The 23,116-nt window shown below is 40.0% G+C and overlaps 1 protein-coding gene across 1 annotated transcript in view; it reads left to right on the forward strand.

The window, feature by feature from the left end:
• The window catches only part of LOC112457793 (RNA binding protein fox-1 homolog 2-like), a gene marked incomplete at its 5' end in the record, with an annotated part of 45,337 nt that overhangs the window by 12,706 nt on the left and 9,515 nt on the right, over positions 1 to 23,116 (forward strand). The window contains 2 exons of the mRNA XM_025021028.1: positions 6,971 to 7,063; positions 19,807 to 19,861. Of these exons, the coding sequence (XP_024876796.1) occupies positions 6,971 to 7,063; positions 19,807 to 19,861 (148 nt within the window). The remainder of the gene's footprint in view (positions 1 to 6,970; positions 7,064 to 19,806; positions 19,862 to 23,116) is intronic.

The raw sequence follows: 23,116 nt of genomic DNA on the forward strand, positions 1-23,116 counted from the left end.
ATTGTTTTGCTTTTCATTTTCGTCATGCGAGACATATATCGGTCATTTTCTACATTTTTCAAAGCGAACAAGAAATGACAAATCCCGAAATAGAGTCGCGAGTCGCGAGATAAAAGATTGGCGTAGAATTTGTGGCTGCATTATTTCGAATTGTACACCGCAACGTGGCGTGTAAGATGACGATCTGGTGAGGCATAATAATTATGGCTGGGCGTATCGGTCGTTTCCGCGGCCGCGAGTGTACGTGGTTAGTTGTCGGCTCTAAACAGCCGTGTAAGAAAGTCGTGGCCTTCTTGATAGAGCCCCTGATTAATAGCGAACGTGCGGCTTCGCTAAGCAGGCCACCCTGAAACGTACGACTTTGAGTGCCTCGCTGAGAATAATCAAGCTACATACCCGGGCCGCGAGATTCGTAGCGACATTGCGGCGTGATTGATACTACGTGTAGCTACGAATTCTGTCACAGCGAACAATATGGAAGTCAATTATTCGGAGAGAGTGTATTATTCAACTCGAGATTTTCCAAGTTCGAGTATAGCTGTCGATTTTTACGAATTTTTTGTTTCATCGGTTATAATTTCGCGTTTTATCGTTGATTGTATCAATTATTATAACATTCACTGTATACCTATACGTACTTCACAGTATCTGTCATTTTACTTGATAAATTATTTCTCATTAATAGTGAGAGTAGTATTAAGAGGACTGATGCTAGTACTTATAATTATAACGCCATCATATATAATTATATAACAATTATGTCTACTTGTTGCGCTGCACGAAAACTTAAGTGTGCATTCTATACATATCGTAATTGTCGAAGGTTTCAACGTTAACTTCGTTAATAACGTAGAGGACGCGATTGCTCGTGTTCGCGAAATGCGCGTGTTACGTCAGCGGAAGTAGAACGTACGTACGTTTTGTATCGCCCACTTAAAGAGACCCCCGGTAGAATTCGTGGTGGATTAATTGCCTGATGCTTGCTCTCGAGTATCCGCGTTGTGCACGCCAGCTGCAATTTTCCGTACCCCGATAAGGCTTTAAGGAAGTTTTCGCCCGGCATCGCGATCTCCTCGTCACGAGAGCGCTGCGAAGCTTGAAACGTGTAGGAAATACGAGTGGCTCACCGCTGGTTTCAACTCGCAATGCTCGTGAAAATTATTGTGGAAAAAAAAAAGCTTCGGCGAGAGATCTACCGCACGATACGCTCGCATGTACTATCCTTTCCGATACGGGATTGCAAGCGAATGCAAAGTTACGTTCTATAAATTATGATACGCGTCTCGCGTTGGCCGTTTCGCGCAAAATACCGCCGATCATTCCCCCCGATCGCAAAAATAAATTTGTATAAAACTTTCGTGCAATCTTATTACCACACATTGTGTCCTATTATGACTTGACAGTACAGAATGGATAAAACATATTTAAAAATATATTGTGAAATGTACGAGAGCTTTATCTATTAGTGTTACCATTTTTATATATAAGCTCATGCAATAAAGTTTCTTGTAAAACTAAAATTTGCATTCAGTATCGAAGAAAATTATAAAAAGTAAAACTTTATAAAGAGGATATCTGATCTCCATAGAAATTATGTATTTTCTGATAACGAATTTTCAAATACATCATCATATCGATGTAAATGAAACTTTAATGGAGCATCTATTGAATTTTATTTTTCCAAGTTTTAATTTAATTCTTTGCATCTAGACTCAGTAAAATAATCAGTAGAGTTTTAATATGCCAGATGCGAGAGACAAAATCTGTACTTACAATGGTTGTGAAAATTTTAATTACGAAGTCAAGGTTGGAAAATATGTAAAATAAAAATTAAAATAAAGACTTTCGCGCATTATTTATACCGCGCTTTGTTCTTAGTCCGTTTTCTATATATTCTTGGATTTTCCATTGGAACCTATACTTCAAATTTTAAATTACGATTTCGATACATTTCTCGTGTTAAGTAAAATTACGATAATAATCGCAATATTTATAATAGGACACGATGATTCGAATATTTCTTTTCTTTTTTTGTCCCACCGAACCGAGAGGCGACCGAATTTCGCTCTCCTAAACTGTTAACGGTTTCAAATGAATTCATGGCTGCGCGATGAAAAAATCGTTACGTATGCATTGGATATGCAAATAAATTCTGCTACGGTTTCCGCGATCCGTACCTTTGCTCTCGAGTCCTAAAAATATCGACATGTCCACGCGATCATTAACAGTAATTTCCCAAGCGAATTTTTATCTCAAATTCGAGTCACCGTGGTTGGAACTAGCGTTACGAGAAACCGGCAGAAGTCGTGAGTTGCAATTTTATTACAATGTCGCCGGAGCGATTTATAAACATTTTATGAATAAATATTTGAGGAGAGAGAATTATTTTGGTGAATGTCAGACATTTTTGAATTAGGTATGTATAATAGAGAAGATAGAGATAGGAATTGAGACACACCGATATGACTTTTGACCTTTTGAAATTTTTAAAGTTCAATAGATTATGCAGGATATGTTAGAACCACTTCTTTTTATGTATTCATGTAAAAACTCTGTTTACGTATTCTTCGATCAATTTAAAAGAAAGATATAACTTACTAAGAGAGAAATTTATAAAATTCTTTGTTTAATTGTTTACATCACTAAGATGCACTTATCTTAATATTCACTACTTCTATAATTTGATTTTATATACAACAAAGCGAAGAATGTAACGCATATCTTCTATACTTTTTTTTTACGTATTAACATTTTGAGTGCTAAGTTGATTTTGGCATTGAACGTAATAAATCTAATACATTATTTTAATATTTTATTGCTTTTTTAATGTCTTAATAAAATTTATATTATTTCTTTGATGTCTTAAATTAAATATTTAGTAAAATTATTCTTAATCGGGTAAATAAGACCATCACTTACAAATGGATGATGGGATCTTTGCGGAAATTTACGCGTCACCCTGCAGATGTGAGTGGCATGACTCGTATTAATAAATATCCTAGTGTTAATAATATTTCGACAAAAAATGCAGATCCGTGCCAGTCATTACCAATTACGGGCAGTCATCGGACACATTTTAGTTAAAGTGATGTTCGCTAAAAAAACCCCGGGCATGTCAACTTCCCGCGTTACCCACGCAAAGGGCTCAGCCATATCGTTAATTATTCGCGGCGGTCCGTTGTCCTACGACGTCCATTTCCGGTTACAAAGGGAATCCCCCGTGTATATCTTGTCTGTTTGGATCTAGTTAACTCTTTGAGGCGTCGGTCCCTTTCATTCGACAATAATTGACATATTGTTATATACCGAATTGCGTTGGTCTAACGAGACTTCAACCGTAATTTAACTGTGCATTTGTGACAATCATCAAATTGTTGAATCGTTGAATGCTCGTATTTATTGATCCGCAGGCGATCCTTGAAATTGTTAAACAGCTATTCATTACACGACATTCGTAAAATTGTCTTTATTATCGTTTCTTTACGTTCTTATTCTTATAGACTTCGTAATTAAAATTTTGTACTCATTATTCGATAATGATTGGCAAACATCGATTATGTGAAGCCATTCAAGTGCTTGGTGGCGCGAATTATTAAAGACAGAGATGCCGGATTAAACTATAACAACCTTAAAATATCACAGACCCGACCTTTGCGCGCGCTTAACTCGAGTCTTGCCACGTCCGACTCATAAATCGCATTTTCCGCGGCATTTCGAGCAGCGAACGGTATCCTTCGTCACTGATTAGAAAACTTCACGCTTCGCCGTTGCGCTCCGGCCGAGCCATTCGCCCGGAGCCGTATTTGATTTGGCTTTAATGCGATTTTTCGCGGTAACAGCCGCGATTCGTAACTACTCCCGGCAACAGCTCCGCGATCCAAAGAGAGCGAAGAAACGGATGGCGCGGCGCGCCGAACTCGATTATCCTGCCGTCCTTTTTCACCCACTGACGAAGAAGAAGCCGCTATTCTGTTAGCTTGTTCCGGTCTGAACTTCGATTAATCCTTTTAACGATAAAAGCACCTTCGATTTTAGTGCCGCACGAGCCGGTACCGGTTCGTATAATAAAATATCGCCAGAATTGACGCAAATTTCTGGCTTAATAATAATGCTTAGCAAAATTGATGGTAGTTGTAAATTCTATTTATTTTTAGGAGAAATTAAACTTTGATTTGTTGTTGTTAAAAGCACAGATTTGGCAGATTATATTTAATAGGAATGACATAAGTCACGATAAGACCGATGTGACGTTATCCGGAGAAACGCCGTTAAAATTGACGTTTCATGACAGCGCAATCAATCACGATCGCTCTTTCTCTATCATACTATCGTGCTTGCTCATGTATTTATACGGATTTCTGAAAGTCTTAGGAAGTCATTCACATATTTCCACGTGTTACTTCCACGTAAAGAACCATTTTTTTATGTTTATGGGTATAAATTAGTAGAAGTTAGAAGGTATTTCAATGGTTCTTTAATATCTGTCACTTGTAAATTTTCTAAAATTAATTTTTTTTTTATAACGATAATTGTCGCAAAAAGAGGGGTTTGGTACTACATAAAGTTAAATCATGTGCTCAATTATCAGCTTCTTGATGAAATTTTATTTGATCTTTGGTTAATAATAATACTTCAATTTATTCAGTTCTACAACGTAACGGCCTTCTATATCGGTCTTCGGGTATTGCGAAAGTTAATAACAAGGTCACGATGACGGTCGACGTGCACTCGCGTCTTCGGTATTATTCTGGCAACTTCATGAATGCGAAAGGGAAAGAGAACTTACGCTCTGATAACGTTCAACTCAGTCGACAGCGGGTTATCGCGGGGCGATATCTACGGTGGCTCGGGAGCGGGGAGGGGGAACTTGACTGTGCTCGAAATGAGCGGACACCCCGTGGCAGCGCAATCGATCGTGCTCTTCCTTCGAGCGGAACTCGCGTTCTCCGCGACGCGAGATAACGTGCAATCGCGATGCGTGAGAGCGTGCCATGTATATCGATCTCTCTCTCGAGGAAGTTCCTCCATTCATATACGCCGCGCGATATCGCCGCGTATATTTCGAATCGAGAAAGAGGGAGGGGCTCGCCTCCTTCCCGACAACGATCACGATTCTAATCTTTTTTACGCCTCCCGCTCGATTTCCCGTCGTCCTTTATCGCTTCTCAGCGTCGACGGGGAAAATCTACATGCGCGTATACTTACACACGAAACACTCGCACACACGACACGCTCCACGCTCTTCCTGTCTTCCACGTTTCCTCTTACATGTCCCCTTCCTGTCAACTTTGTTTAATTTCTGTTTTTTTTCGTACACGCACCTCTCAATACAAGCAAGAGTCTTTAATGATATGACGATGACCGTGATATGACATGATACGATATGATATGATATGATGAGATGATTAATGTGACCATGACCATGATTTCTTACCATGATTTTTATATTTACTTATTTGTTGCACGTTGTTTGGTGCGTCTCCGTAAGCAGTATGAGGCGCTCGCAGACCCCCTGGTCGTCGACATTTCGAAAAAGTGCCCCTAATTCCCTGAAATAATAAAGAACTTGACGTGCGAATGTCGCCGCGATTCCTTCGACATTCTAAAATTGACTCTCAACCCTTTCAAGCCCTTGGCCCGAAAAAGTAAGAACCTCGTTCTTCAACATCTCGTCGTCAATTGCAATTTTCATTAAGATCGAGACATCAACGTTACACAGATCGTTAATCAGTACATTAATTCATTAATTTATATACGCATAATTTTATCAAGATCCAGGCAACTATATGTTATTACGCGATTGAACGTTTCAAATACTTTTATGTGACATTTAACTTGTTAGTGATTGCTGATTAAGTCTCTAAAGTCGATTTGATTTTCTTTCGGTCATTTTATACCAGAAACTCTCGATTTTTGTTTCTGGACAACATTAAACGCGCGGGTTCTTAGAGTTTTGTCTTGAAACTCCGAAATAATGAGGCGCGGATTACAGGATATGAATAAAAGGATGGATAGTTCTTCGTTTTAGCTTTTGCGAATAAAAGGAGCGCGAGATCGACGGGAAATAACAAAAAACGGAATACCCACGAAAGCCTCTCTGTCGCTTCGTCGCGTCTCGAGGGAGCCTCGGGAATTAATTAGCGTGTCTCGCGCGATACATAAAACGGTCGGAGAGGGAGACGACTATTGTGCGTCAAAGAAATAAATAGGACTGACTCGGAAGAGGAACGCCGGTAGGGCTGAGGGTGATGGAAGGGTTCAAAGAGGAAGAGAGGAGCACAAAAGAGCTGGCCGGTGTTGCCCGCGGCGAAACGGAAGAATCGAGTTTTCTGCGTCTTTCGCCTAGTCCTCAATGAGAACGGGATCGATCTTCTACTCGATACTCCGTTTTCACGACGATACGCGTCTCGAAAATTCACTCGGAGATCGGAAAGAGAAACTAAATGGTCAAGAAGAAATATCTCGCATAATTCACAGTTAAACGCGACGAATCTATACATATTTGTATCTTTTGACGTGACAATACGGATCTCTAATTTGAATTTTTTTGCATTAATTTCAAGAAAAATTCTCAGAACTTTGATAAATGTAATACCACAGTAAAATATAATGAAATCGACGGTAACGCGCGCGCCGCGCTCTTTACCACATTAAACGAATGAAATCGTCGTAGCGCGAGAGACGGGGGCTGCTTTTTTTCACATCCCCGACGTCGCGTTCCGACGATTCTCTTCGTAGAATCCCCCATACATATGTGCACCCTTTCCCGTCCCTCGCCTTCGCCCCTACCCCCTCTAGTGTGTACATATATTATATGTACGTAAATGAGTATATATATACGCGCGCGCGTGCTACATGTGCACACGCGTGCGAAGACGAAATGTCGGCCCAGCCAGTCGGCTTTTTGCGGAGCGCTGGCAGTCTGTAAGTTGAGTTTAATGCATGTTGTTTTGTCTGTCCTTGCATGCAGGGATTCGGTTTTGTAACATTCGCAAATAGTGCTGACGCGGACCGGGCACGTGAGAGGCTACACGGCACCGTGGTTGAGGGCAGAAAGATTGAGGTGTGCATGAACTTTCTTATACTTATATATATATATATATATATCTATATATATATATATACATACATATATATATACATCGCCATTAATCTCCATTACGAATAGATGTAATCTTTTTTCTTTCAGGAAAGTCCCGAGTGGGCGCATTCCTCTTCGGAATGCGCGCACTCGTGATGTGAAACGGCGACCACGATGTAAAGCTCGACTCATTCGATTACGCGACGGATTCATAAATCCATCTCTCTAAGTACACGTTTCCGTGATTTTACGTCGAGTAACAGTGGTCGCCTGATAGCCTTAAGTCGTGCACTTCCGAGTCCCGAGTGTTCATCTTCTGCGTCCATTGCGACTATAATATTCATAGGCAAATTAATTGGTCATTAACGATAAGCGAAGGATCATTGTTAATCCTGATGTCGATGAAATATCTCTATTTATTGCGAACGCTATTTGCATTCTGGAACATAATAATATTGATGTCGAAGAGAGATGGACATTCGCGACGCGAAGGCCGTTGATCTAATTGTAAGAGACTAGAATAAATCGCTATGCGATCGAAAGAGACGTCAGGCTGACGACGCAATCGTAGACGCGACCGTTTTACGAGATACGGCTACGATTTGAGCTATCGACAGTCTACATCGCGATTCGACGGAGCGTTCTTTAAAAAGAAAAAGGGATAGTTAACTATATCGCGATAATTAACAAGACGTGAGTTAATTTCACGGGCTCGAGAACGGATAGAGGTAGAGAAAGAAAGAGAGAGGGAGAGGAGAGGAGGACAGAGAGGACGATCTCGGATCGCAGGGGCTCGAGAGAAAGAGATTTCTCTCGTGGCCTGGATCAATCTGACTGATGGCCACTCGTGGATCCACGAGTGGCACGCGAGCCGCCGATTGGCGAGGCTCGATATCTGCTCGAGGGTCTCGAGTGATCCACAAATTCTCTTTCCCGATTGGTCGGCCACTCCGTCGGTGAAAATCGGTACGCGGGAGAAAGTCCTCCTCGTCTCGATCAAACGCGCGATGACCCGTTCGCCGGATGGATTTTGCTCATATTGTATTCGCGTATTTATTCGCCTTTTCTCCTTTTTTTTTCTCTTCTCTCTCGTTGTTTCTCTGTTGCGGTATGGCCTTAATCCATTCAGTTGCACACGTGCGCTCATGCGAGAAATCGTATATAATTTCACCTTTTATCAGTGTGTCTCGAGCTCAGAGATTATCTTTGCGTCGTCGAAGTAACTGTAAATCCCGTACGGTAGTTGATTTTGATAAGCACCGTCGGATCGACCGAAGGTAAACGAGGCGATCGGATATGGCAACAATTTTGTCAAAATAATACTTCAAATTTTCATACTACTTTATATGTATGACATACTACATCCATATAAAGTAGAAATATATCGTAATAACATAAACAATTTTATAAATTAATAAATAACTCCGTAAATTTAAATCGATAAATCAATTGGTTGACAATTGTATTCATTCGCTTTCTTCATTTTGATTACATTCTTTTCACACAGACATGTCATGCAGAATTCTGAACTATAAAATATATATAATTAACGACTAATAGTAATAGCTATCTACGTGCAGTAAAATAATTTCGTTCTTGCTGAAAATCTTCAGATATTTTAGTAATACGGTAATAGGGTTTTTTATTGTCGCGTGCAGTTTTTATAGCTCTCGGCCGACCACGCGACGACCGCAGCACCTACTGCGTTGATGCTGATATGAAACAATAACGGTTCAACCTAATTGGACAACTCGATTAATTATCTTCTCATGGTGGCTGGAGCAGCTTGTCGGGCTCGTACGCATCGCGTAAACCAACGCTTTAGCTTCATTTAGCTAGCAACCGCGTCTTCGAAATATATCGTTTAATATTATGCAAATGCGCGCAAACGGAGGAAATCTTTCGATTATATATTTTACGTGAAAATCTATTTACTTCACTGCACCGATAATTCATTCTATAAAACTTGGTATAGCTGACGAGAAGATTCATTGCTATTTTTTTTTTTACATTCGAGATTACTGTCAAAGAAATCGCATCCGATAAGATAGCGCGTCTTCTTCCGTCGTCATTATATTGCTTTTTGGACGTAATAGGATTATATTCTTGAATCACGGCCAGTGATTACTCCTTCGGATCCTTCGGATTTTTTCCGGTTCGATAATACCGTCCGTTTGATCAGGCAGGCCGTCTTATTGCGACTTTAATGGCTCAATTAAAGCTTGAAAGCCCGACGTTTCTGCGACTCGTCGATTTACTGCACCAATGGAATTCTATGGCTCGCGATAGTTTTATAAAATTACGCGAATTTTCAAACGGGAATTTCACGAGACGAATATATATCTTTAAGTCTAAAATGTCACAGATTTCGAAAACCGTATGACAGAAGTTGTTGCCGATCTTTCCGCCTCGAGAATCTTGGTAATACTCAAAGCGAATAAAAAGAGACGCATCAGGGTTGCTTGCCAGCGCGGATTCAGAACTGTCACATCAAGCTGTCATATTTTAAGCGCCAGCTACAAATCCGCGCTGTTAGTACCATCATCCCTGTTGTAAGATCAGTCTTGTTAAACGAGAAAAGGAAAGATCCGCGTTGGCGGCACCCCGGATGCAAAGTGAACGAAGTTGAAGGGGTGGACGCGCTCGAAACAACGCGATAGTCGTCGAACGACGAGTAAACGAACCGCATACAAAGGAGCTGGAAAATCCGCTGGTTGGATAATCCGGCTGTTGTGTTGGGTTCGGTTACCATGGGAAAAGAGAGTAACCAAAAGCACAAAAGCGGTACAAAACGAAAGACAATTGTAAAATACGGTCGTGTCTCACGCAGATCTCCTGTTGTTCTATAGAGAGCTTCTGCGCGAGAGAAAGAGCGAGTAAAACGGTAGAAAAGAGCGAGCGAAAGACTCGCGTACTGAATAGTCGATTGAAAAATCTGAGAGAGCGAGCGAAAGAGAAAGAAAGAAAGAGAACAGATGGTCGATGCGATAGGATCGATCGATCGGGCAAACGCTGATCGTGGGACACTGAGGGGGCCACTGAAAAAGGACCTCGCTAAGTGTCCGAAAAGGTAAGGAAATCCATCGCAGCGGAAATCGTTTACCGGCAAAGCAACGACCGGACTCATATGTGTATGATAAAAAATTACAACTCGCACTGCCCGCTCTCTCACGTGATACACGAGAACCGTGCCATGGTCGATTTTCACTGGTAGATTAAGCTTTTTGTTTTTTTTCCCCCTTATTTTCTTTTCGATTACTTTTTCACACTCGTTTTGCATTTTAGCATATGTGAATGAAATTTTTAACGGCTTTTTTGTCAGACCTTTATCGGAGTGTACTCCTACACTCCGTAGTGACGAAGTATTCATTTCAAAAAAGAAAATAGAAGAATTGTTTGGACAAGAGTTACACAATTTTTATTAAATTGTGTTTCTGCAGCACAAAGAGATATTTTAAAATTTGAAAGCAGAACGCAATTGTTGTAAATACTTCGTCATTCGAATTTTATTTCTTAATCGTCAATTTTTTTATTTACAAAGAGTTTTTTTTATCTTTTTCGACCGGCACACGCGTAGCGCTTTTTCCTAAAAATATAAAATCCTACTTGCGATATTTATGATGTAACTAATAAACATATAATACGTTTAGAGTATATAATACTAGCGTAAACTGTGTAGATGTGTAAGGATGTAGAACTCACCAAAACAAACGCTCAAGTACTTTCGCAAGTGGCAATCGAGACAATCGGAAAACATCGCGCTAATTACACGTTATAATGGCGCAATAATGACGTTTCTTCCGCGAGCAATTTGCATTTTATTTGTACCTTACGATCGAGTTTTTCGTGAAGAGAAAACTATGCAGGTACGAAAGATCCTTGCACCGTTGCCAATTAAAACGCGAGAGTGGTTTTAAAACGATTATATCTTGTACGTCATCACTCTTGTGTGACGTTTGACCCGTTTCACTCGAGCGCTAAGCACTCAGGCCCTTTGTTGAATTTTCTAAGAGCCGTCGTAGAGCAAGAGGTTAAAAAAGAGGCGTGGACGCTGAAACGCCAGGAATAACGAGATGGCAGGGAATAGTAAAAAGAACGAGCTCTAACGAGAATTCTTTTACGCGTAATTTTCTCACGAACGTGGCGTAGCACTTTAATTGCGGAAAAGATTAGGGAGCGATCTTAAATTAGAGACCGCGCCTTTTTTCCGGTTTTTCACATTAATTTCAAGCCAGCGGAGTTCCAAAAAGATACGGAATAAAAATTCCGCGACGTCCGGCAGAAATTTCTCCGAAATTCACGGGGGGACCGATGTATTTATTGTAACAATTTGCGAGAGGAGGAGGGCAGAGAGATTTAAGGGGACGCACAATTAGCCTTTTGCAAATCTCTCGCAACGTCCCTTGAGGGAGAACGGCACTTTATTAGTTAATCTCCTCTGAGAGACTTTTTAATTGCCGACGCAACTTTTTAATGTCCGGATCTCTCTCAAGCTTTAAATAATTTCGGACACTAATTCGATTCAGCGACTTTAGAAATTAGACCCCCGAGTGAAACGGAAGTTCCAATATCGAGCGTTGATTGCATCGATTAGATGTGCGATTTCGCGTTTTTTTCGCTATAATAAGCGTAATTTAGCGGAGATTGCTTTTTTACGGATCAGCAAGCGGCAGCGCGCTACGCATATTCGCATTTAACGCACAATTTAACGCGCTCTTCGACGAGCAGGAGACGAACTGGTGAAATTTAGCGTCGTTTATCGATGTATTTATTCGCGGCGTTCATCATTGATGCATTCTTATAAAATCGACGGAAAACGTCAAAGTGCCGAAATACAAGGAAAATTAATCGAAGAAATTTATGAATATAGAAATTTTAGATACGGGAGAAATTTATTATACGTACATTATTATCGGTATAATACACCCACGTCTAATACCAAGTGTCTACGATAATGATAATAAATATTAACGAACACTAATGCGAATGTTGCTTCGCGTCTACAAATTCCCCGAGCGTAACTCCGAAGCACAAATTCGCCGGAAGCATAATTCATATGGGAAGATACGCGGAAGTACGCGCGGCTTGCTGCAGCCGACGAGTATTACGGAACAAAGAGAGAGAGAATATTATTTCCCGAGCAAAGCGGACTTTTGCTTGCTCGTTATTAATTTCTAACACGCGACGGAACTTCTTGTCGTTGGACACGCGCGCTTCGCGTCGCATCGAGTTCATCTATCGATTTCGCGGCCTTTTTCGTTGCCCCCGCTCGCTATCTTCGTCTCTTGCTTCTTTCGCTCGTAACAAGAGGTCGAAGACGCAACTTCCAGGCGGAAACGTACTGTAAAAGACAGGGCTTTTGATAATCGAAGAGTATCGAACGAGAGGAGATACTCGCAGAAAATTGATGCTATTTGCAGACCAGTTTAAAGCTCGCCGTAACGCTTTTATAACAAGGGGCAGATGCTCGCGACAATCAGCGGATATCACATTCAATGGCTCATTATCTTAATGAACGTCCTTTGTAATCGTCGCTCCGCATTGTTCCGCGCGTTGATTCGCTACATCTTTGAAGGCTCGACTGCCTTCGTCCTTGCCTTGCGTCAGACTTTTTTTTCTGTTTTCTTCTTTTTGTTCTTCTCTCAGTTTCCGGATAAGAGCTTCTTCATGAGCGAGCTACGATCTTCACGAGATTGAGTTAGATTGAGTTGAGATACCTCACAATAACTTCCGATCTTTCATAATCGCGTTGGAATTGAAGTGTTTTGGAAAACCGAGCACGTAGGGAGGATATACTCTTCGATTAAACGCGATGAAATTTTCTCTCTCTCTCTCCGTCTACTGTTATGAATTTTTGATTTTATCATGGTCGACAAGTATATGGCATTCATTTATCTTCAACCTTTTGCATTTTACTGCACAAGTGGATAGCGAGTTGAGATTATGATGATGAACCTTCTTGTCTCTACGTTCCTGTCTGTCGAGATATCACCCGAGCATTTGTCTCTGATAAAAAACTCGAGTAGATCCGTCGATAGCGGGCAAAAAGCGTCGCGTGTAGCGGAAAATCCACACAGAACATTTGAGCGAGTCGATCGAGCGGTTGATAAGTGCTTATGGCAGTTCAGCTAAGGAACAGCCTCGAATGCATAATCCAACGCGATTTATTGCGCGCCATGACAAATGACACAGAGGCTGCGGAAGCTTGAAATTACGTCGACCCACCTAGGTAGGCGAAGAATGCAGATTAACGAGCAAGAACTCGGTAAGAGAGAAAACGGCAAGAAGTATCGTCGAAAGAAAAGCTCCTGCTCTTAACGCACGAAGCTGGCATTCCGGGTCGAAGCCGCGCAGGGGATAATGACGATGCTAATACCGCCGTAAGACGATCTAAAATAGACAGGCGAGGTATAAAAAGAGGTACGGTGAGTGGAGGACGAATAAACAAACGTACCGTAACGTACCAAATGTGCGAGGAATTTTAGAACGTTTCCCGCGCGTATCTAAAGTGAAATAAATTTGAATATATAAGTAATGAGATGAACAAGCAGAATTACTCCGACATAATCGTCAAATAATGCTTTCACGTGAACATTATGTATGTACTACAATTTACATAACCAGGAAAAATAAATGGATCACTTACGCAAGGGATAACATTTACAGTATCCTTGTGAATTATATCATCCGTGTCGAATTTTTTGCGCTTACGATCGCGCGATGAACGATACGCAAGGCAAGATGAACATTTTTAAGACTCGAAGAGCTCATGCACACATCGACGTTGTGAAAGATCGAAAATTATGGTTGCTGCACGCGCGACATGAATGTGATATAACGAGCTTGGCCTTGGCGAAACGACGGTAAGGGGTCGGAAAAAGCTCTTCCTGAAGATGCAAAGGAGTAGTCGACATTCTAGGTCAACGACGACCACAACGACGACGACGACGACGACGATGCCGGAGGGTACGATCCTTTTCGCAGTAACGTGCAAACATAGCACTAGCAAAGGCAGATCGACGAATCGGCGATTAAATCGCGCATGAAAAATTCATACAAGGTTCCGTGAACAGAATTGGAAAGAAGCATTTCCACGGCCACCATTTTATAACTCATTGAAAATTCAACCGCGATGAAGACCTAAAGGAAGAGACTGTGTATAAACAACGTAACGAATTTCTTGAAATTATAATCGCGCCGCATGTTTAAGCAATATAAAGAAGAACCCATCTTTCTCTTTCCGTTATATTTGATGTAGGAGCTTACAATTTTGCAACAATATCCATTCAACTGCAATTATAAATTATTTTATTCTTCGCGTCTGTTTCTTCATCACTGCAAAAATCCATCTCGAAGGTAAAATTCGAATCGTATTTGTTGAAACAAGGAGAAATCTTAAATATCCGTATATTTTTCGCATAATCCTGCAAAGTGCATCATGTATACCCAGTTAAAATGCTGCGCAAGCAAGTAGCAGCTCGGAAAATACTCGTGAGAATCCCGTAACGGATTAGAAGATTGCAAGCGGGATTAAAAGACGTCGGCGGCGGGAAAGTCTTCAGCTGATAACGCGAATGACCAAGCACGGTGAAGGAGCCAGTTCTCCTCCATTAGGGTCACGGGTGTAGCACGGGTATCGGGTTAGTAAGCAAGCAAGATGACCAATAGAGGGATGGGAAGCGGGAGAGAAGTAGGACTTCGATTACCTCGTACATTTTCGCCGCACGATCCCAACACGACCCGGTGGAAGCGACGACGTCGGGTGGTCATAGGTTACGTACATCGCTTCCGGTATTAACGACAGGTTACTTTACCCTATGCCACCCCCTCGAACGGTCAGCCCCGCAGTCTGCCGCTGGTCGAGTTTTCGGCCTTAGCAAGTCAAATTTATGCAGATGTCCGCTCGTCGAAAGCGAACAAGCGAGGCTGCTCGAAATTTCCAAAGTGCCATTTCGCTTATTCGACTGGCCGCCGGCCTCGAAGGTAACTCCTAAGTCCGGATCGAGCCTTCTCTCTCTCGAACCTCCCCCCTTCCCCCGTGGCCCCTAGGAACAAGATAAGTGCTCGGGAAACGTAGATTCTCCGGGCAGGAGTTGCCGGCGAGAATCGCGTCGATTGTTAAATCCTTCGAATGCCGATCGTCCTTGTACGGGTCTTGATTAATGCGACCATTTTGCCTTCATCGGTCTGCCGCCCGTAGCCAATTGCACCGTTCGATGGTGATATTATGCGGGATAGAAGTAAATGGTATTTCATTAAGCTAGGAGAGATCTTTTTTTTTCTTAAAAATTTTGAAAAGAAATATTTATCTAAAGAATAAATCTCTTTCTTGCATTATCCTATTTATTATCAAGAAATATGTTTTCGTTGCACAGGTTATTGCGCAGGTTTAATTAGCGATTATAATTACTGTTACAATAATTGTTGCTGAGATAGTATTGCAATTTATTGTTATCGCCACTTAATGTTAAATATGCTTGCGTAACTCACAATTTTATAGTCTTCTACTGTAAAAATTGCACATAATGTGAACATAAAGCAGCATTTGAGATTAAATATGTGATAACGTTGACCAGAGGACGTTCTGAGGAAAAACCTGTAATATTGATTTACGTATAATTTTAGGCGGTATACTTCACGCTATACAGATAGTGGCATAACAAGGCCGTCGATGCACTTTTTCGCTGCAATCCTGTCGTTTGCATGTTATTCAGTGGCCTGCATCCATAATTTTTTCCTTGCCGAATCAATAAAGTCACGTAAGACCGTGACTGTCTCTTTAGAGCCTTCCTCGGTGTACGCCGATAAGATTCACCAAGGGCGAGAATGTGATATATGGAGATATCGATCTTTTATACTTTTATCTCGATCGCTGAATTTTATTCGATGCGCTTATATACGTGTGTATACGTATATGTCTATTCTCGGCCTCAATTGAATCGAGCTTAATGCGCCAGAATTAACCGCGTTATTAAAAATAATAGCTCAACAGAAATATTGGCCCATTTTATGATCGCTAAACAATAATTCGAATCTCGCAATTTATATCTGCGTTTCGAGGGAATATCAGAAAAATTATTTAACCGCGATTTTATTTTATTGTCTCGCATTATTGTTACAATCCGTATAATTTCGGATCAACAATATTACATATAGCGTTTTGCCAAAGTGCGCATAAAGGAATACAAGTGATAACACCCAAAATTTAAATTGCCCGTTGCGTTGGTGTCAGCTTGGTATCATTAATATCAGCAGGTATAATTTGCAAAACAATCGGTTGACTCGGGTTATACATCATTCGCGGTACTTTCCATCGACTGAACTCTGTTGAATGCAATACACTGATTCGCGAGCGCGCGACACGCGCAAACAAAAATTCGCCAGCGTGCCGCAATTGTTTGACAGAAACAAGGTGGCTTACGCGTCGTCACGCTTGTTTATTATCGACGTAAATCGATTCACGCGATTCGAACATTTCCGTCGGTTCGTGCTTCGCTTATTTGTTTGTTCGTTAAAGTGTAGTCGAACGCGATTTTTGCAACGTTACGTTTTGCAGCATCGTGCACAGTGGTAAACTAGACGCTGGCAAAAACTGAATTGAAAAAAAATTTACATAGAAAATTCAGATGCATTTTTTTTTGGACATTTTTATGGATTGATATAGGTTAAAAAAAAATTCTGTAACTATAACAATAACTTAAATATTTTACAATTTTTATCACGTATTATTTTTGGAATTTTCTACTCTAAATGAATGATGAGGACACCGCGTTACGTAGCGCGAAAACTTTTGTATCTTCATCCGACTCTACCGTTCAGCCTCAACTTTCCAATAATGTTCGTTTAGCCATGCACTACCTGTGACGCGAGATGTACGGTAACTACCAAACCTTCGTTACCGGAAACAAGATCGTAAAATGCAAATTGCTCGACGATGCACCGCGCCAGGCCGGGCGTGATTGGCCTGAATAAACTCCGTAACTCGCAATCCTCGTGAGAGTCAATACACGAACGCTCAAGATGCGTTTTGACTACCGCGAATTCGAGAAGGAGGCGCGATAGATAATTTTAATTCACCGTTACCTCTCGATTACGATCGCGCAGGAAAATTACGTTTCGTGGAAGATCTTTCAAGAAGCGAAATTATGATGGGGTCATTTAGAAAGAACAGATAGATTGACACAAAAATTTGATTGACGAATAATATTAACACATCTCATAAATTGCATTACACACATTATGCTGAGCAAGTAATTATTACAACTTTTATTTTTATATGTATCCTAAACAATATATACTCTAACTTATTTATTTTAACGTTATTAAAATACTTATTTGTTATAATAATTAAATCTTCATAAATAGCAAAATTTTATTTTATTTACGATGGAAAACTGCTCGAGTAAATAAGGTATATCGCTAAGAAATTCAAAGATCAACCGAATGTTATTTGGCCACGGCTGTCGGGAAACATTTGTGCTGGATCGACATACGTTTTCGTACCACGCTTCGAACGTAGAAACGTCGCGATGCCGTACCGTACGGTATGATATCGCAGATCCTTTGTGTCTCGATAGTATCCCCGCTGAAGTGGGCGCAAAGTGGGACAGGAAAACGAGAAGGCGGGCGGCTGGTTGTTAGATAGGTAGGTGGAGGATACAAAAAGCAAAGCAGAAGAACCCATGGTAAGCGAAGCGTTCGATAAAGAACGAGAAACAAGTCGCGATCCACCCGGAAACTCGTCTCTTTTTGCCAGACGCGAAGGTACTTGAGCGAAATTGAAATAATCGGAAATCGACGGAAGGCTTGTGCCATTGTTTTCTCGGTTACGTTGGGAAGTAAAGAGAGAGAAAGAGAGAGAGGGCGTAGGAAACCCGACAGATGCGAAAGAGCAATCGGTTTCTTTTTTTTTTATTACTTTCATTAAACTGTCCCGCGAAACTGATATTCGTAAAGCGCATAATAAAACAAATTAGTTGCGCCCGTCGACATGTTTGACTTTTATTTAACCACGTCGTCGTGCTCCTTCGCTCTGCTCTCTCTCTCTCTTCCTCTCTCAACAATTGACGCGCATGTAAAGCTCTCTTTGCGAGTCGACGAGATTAAACGCGAGAATTGTTCGCACGCTATTTAAGCGTGTATTGTACGCGGCCGTTGTATTAGTTACGGTATACGCGGTGCGACTAAAATCGTTTTATTGTCGATATTTAGCTCACGGATCGATACGCCAATCGTATGCAACATTGTAATGCTTATTAGAAAGCGACAAATAAACGTAAGTTACATAATGCCAGGCATTGTCGGATAATATATCGTCGATCGTTACTAGAGCGTTAAATTCGTCGACCGCGAAGAATTTTGCAGTTTCTAACTTCTGAAATAATGCCAACGCCAAATTTAGTAAATGGTATCTTTCTGTTCTCTGAAAATAAAGTTGCGATAGGTTTCAATCCAATTCCAAAAATATATATAACGTGTAAAATATATCTGATGTACATTTATCATTCGAATACCTTTGTGCGGAAAAACTATTTATTTCAAGTTTCTCGTTCAATTTATCATATACATCGAACAATATTTTTTCTTTATTTTGGAAGTTAGAAACTGTAAAAGAGAAAATTCTCTTTTGCTTTGAAAAGAGATTTTTATATATTGTTATCTATATGTTTATTAATGTTAAGAATATTCCTTGAATTCGGACGTATTTTGAAATAGTTATATTATAATTGATACGTGAATTTGATAACAATTTTTTTTTCTTTTTTGAATGTACGTTTCGTCAAAGTCGCAATTCCTGAATTATTTTTTAAATTGATAAATTGATTTGTTTGATACATGCTTGATTGCAAATTTACGTATCAAAGGCCAAAATTGAATGGCAGAAAAAATCTCCCAATTCAAGTGAAAATTTGTGTAGCGTTTGCACGTTTTAAGCACCTATCGTTGTGTACGTACATACAACATACGACATACGCAATTTATGTAACCAATATAGCGTGAAACAATGATCACCATTCGTCGAATTTGATACGTGAATATAATTGAAACAGGTCGCGTTAAAGAAAAGCAATCAGAGGAAAATAACGTGCAATCGCCTACGTAATTTTTAATCTTTTATTAAACATTACTCATAATTCGCTTGTTCGATGCAGGAATATGTATGATTATCGCATTTTGAACCGAAATTACAATTTCACGATGAATAAAGTCAGAGCCGCAGAGCTGCAAATTGCGCTCTGCAAATCCGATTCCGCATCGAACAATGCATATTTGATTACAGGATCCGCGCGCGCGGCCCCGTGAAATTGCCAAAGTTTCTCACATTTTATTCAACTCAGGCGTATTTTCTATGACTTAACATCGCTTTTACGCGACCGTGATTTGTTCCATTAATGGGATAATTATTGCAACGTTCGTGAGTATTTCAATGGAAGCTCCTCCACATAGTTTTCCTGCCGATAATTAACTTTAATCAAATCGTGTTATTGTTTCGGACTTTTTGAATTTAATAGGTCGCTGATGGATGGCAATTTTCCAAAGTTTTTTTCGTATTTCATGCATAGAGACTCTCATCCAAAGATTCTTTTTTTAAGGATTTTTAATAATTTTTCGGTATATAAAGTGGCTACGCGCGGATCCTGATGATGGGCGATGTTAGTTGGAAATCTCTTATAGTTTGGAAACAATTCGGTTATTCTAATACCTGCTTCTTCTTAATTCGACAGGTGAACAACGCAACAGCGAGGGTACAGACGAAAAAACCGCCGACGGTGCCGAACGGTAAGTGGGCCGAAACTTTCTTATTACTTTTATCTTCCCGTATAACTTTTGCTCCTCGGAGCTTTCTTCCGAGTCGCTTGATATAACTTAAATGCCCCAAGCTATGACAAGGTTCCATTAGAGAACCTTAAGCTTAAACATCGTATATAGGGCATCCTGCGTCATATTACCGAGTTATATATTGGTAAAAATATTGGGAGTAGAAATATTTTGCGCAGAAGAGTCGTAAATCTGAGCAGATATAATTTGATTAGAACTTAAAATCATTTTTCTTGCGGTTAAGTTTAATAATCGAAAAATTCTGCATCGCTTGAATAAAATGAAAGCTATCTTTCTTAACGTGAGATTATATTCAGATTATATAGTATTGACGTGAATTATGCTTGCGGGTATTTGATGCGTGAAATTGAAGTTTTACGGAACGTATAGCTGAAGCTCTCGTTAGAAAAATACAACCGTGCTTTTGAAAGCGAATCGTAAAATAGCCGATCGCGCGTATTGCTCGCACACAGGGGCCGGCGGTCTACCGTATGAAATAATAAAAAAATATAGCTCGTATATCATTTCTATCATACACGATCTATGCTGTACAAACGTCGAGCGTATTTTCCCGAAGAATATTGCGCGAGAAATATACATTTTCTATAATACATTCACTGACTTCGTCGATGTAAAGATGCAAAAGTCTTCTCTTATTACGGAATAAGACGAAGGAAAGCTTCGCAGGGCGTTTTAAATTCTGCGATTTTCTTTTACACTTCTCTTCCGTGCATCGCAATGGGAAATTTGCTCAATGTAGGCGAACAAAAATATTCTACATGGTTACACATATACACTTACACATATGTTCTATATATATTTTTCGTTTCAAGAATATTTGGTTTAGCTATGTGAATCTAAAATTCAAATTCAGTATCGGAAAAATGTATGTACACATTTGCATAGAAAATCTTGAGCGTAAAAAGAGTAAGCTGCTTTCTACAATGTTTTATTTATCGAACAAAACATTGTAGAAAACAACTTACTCTTCGCTCCGAATCAATAATGGAATTTAAATAATTAATTATTCACGTTTGTAAAAGAAATTTATAGAATTCGGGCTGACTCTTTAATAAACATGTCGTGCAAAATAATTTCGATAAATTAGACATATTTTGTACTGTGCTCACGTCCATTATGAGCGCGACACGCGTAATGCCAGAGAACTGGATTTTAAACTAAATCTAACCTCGGTCCGGTCGTACGGCCCGATTTAAATTGCGGCTTAATCCGGATTATCTGACGGACCACCAGCTGCGAAGAGAACACGTTGCAAATATGTGGTATTACGTAACCGGTTACTGCTCAAATAGGCTCTCCGCTGATTACACTATGAAGTCCTTCAGTCTGCCAGATATCTCTAGGTCACACTTAATACCTAAAAGCTTTGCAAAATTCTCTAAAACTATACTTATGGGATATTTGTAAAATTACATGGGTTTCACAAAGTGATTAGTTAACAAAAGTAATTAATTGTCAAGTACCGAATGCGCTAAAGCATTGTACAATAAAGTTAAAACAGAACTCTAGACATCTGTTTATGACTGATTAAAAAGTTTATATATAACGTTATGAATTAAGGAATATTTTAACACAAAGGAGATAATACCAAGAAATGAGAAAATAATACATCGTAACGACAGTAAAACTTTAATAATAAATGACATTGATAATAAGTGTTTACAACTTTTTGTTAGAGACGACTGATCTTTATTATTTTTTTCACAACTCTTCTATGTATTACGTATGAATCTTTAAGAAGATTAACCGAGATTTACGTTGACCTCTACATCGCGGGTCGAAGCGGCACGACTTTGATGTTATAAATAATTGGCACTAGTAATAACGATTGGACGCGCGTTGCCAAGTGTTTCCTAACGTGAATATAATTCTGGTCAGCGGGTTCTCGAGTTCACAAAGGACGCCGAATGACGTCGGCGTCTATCGGCACCTCCAATTATAACCGCATCTATAACATGATTTCGAATCAAACGCGAACAGAACAGTTCTCAAACAACAAATTAACTACTTTGTAACTTTATTTTTCTCATGCGTTTTAAAAAATTTTTTTTAAATCTTTAAAATGTAAGTTGTGTGCAATTAGCTTCAACAGACATTCTCTTAATTTATCGTTAGATTCTTCTTGCTTAAATTTCTTAAATAGACATCTCAACGTCATCAAGATCGTCGTTATTTCTTATAATTAATCTCTTCAAATAATTCGATTAGGAATTTGTTTAAAATAAAAATTACGGCAAAACATTCGTGCCATGTCATATTGCAGTTTATCAGTTTCAATGTAACATATAAGGCCGCTGCGCGTTTGATATCGCAGTTGCAATGCGTTCGCCTGGCTTAATTGCGATCAAATCAACAGGACTTCGTGTCCAGCGACTGAATTGATTCTCGCCCACGTCGTGGCAACGTCCTATCGAGTGACGGCTTGTGTGTGCAAGGTTTAATCCTGTGCCCACGCACGCGACATGCAATTATCGGAATGCTAAGGCTCGCGCCCTCGGGGCGCGCTCGGAGAGACGTTAAGATCAATTCGGGCCATTTGGCGCGTACAGGTGCGCGCGTGGTTGCGACGCCTCTAATAACCGATTCGACAACTGTCGATTCTCGATGGAGTGGAATGGCCGAGACACCCCGCGCCTCGTGACAGATCTCTCGCGTTTGACAATATCGCAACAGTATAGCCGCGGCGTCGCAGCGTTGTCGCAAATGCGGTGCCTTGACATTTTTCAAATGTTTGCATCTAACTTTTAATCGGTGAAAATGTAATAAGGTAACTTTGTTGAATTTTTTAGCTGCGAGGCATCGTGATTAAATTCAAGAAGAATAGAGAAGTCACTAAGCGTGATGAGAAATGTTAATCGCTCTAAAGAGCTCCGCACGAATCTTTCTTATTCCTCGCACTTCTACGAGTAGAAAGTTCGAGACGTGAGATAAATGATAAATGCGACATTTAAATTTTATTCCATGAACTTTTACCGCGCACTTTCAGATGTTGATAATATTAAAAAGAAAATAATTATGCAGATCTTAGAGTTGATGTAGATGAATAGAGTGTGTGCGATTAGATTTCTCATTATGCTATTCTCGTTTTTGTTTAAGAGAAACAGGAATTAGTATGGCACAATCCCCGTGTAACTCGATATATGTAAACACATTTAATTCGATCTATCTAGTTTACACGCGGTATAATTTATGTAA

This window comes from Temnothorax curvispinosus, unplaced genomic scaffold (assembly GCF_003070985.1).
Source record: "Temnothorax curvispinosus isolate PA1 unplaced genomic scaffold, ASM307098v1 QBEX01008285.1, whole genome shotgun sequence".
Taxonomy (NCBI): Eukaryota; Metazoa; Arthropoda; class Insecta; order Hymenoptera; family Formicidae; genus Temnothorax; species Temnothorax curvispinosus.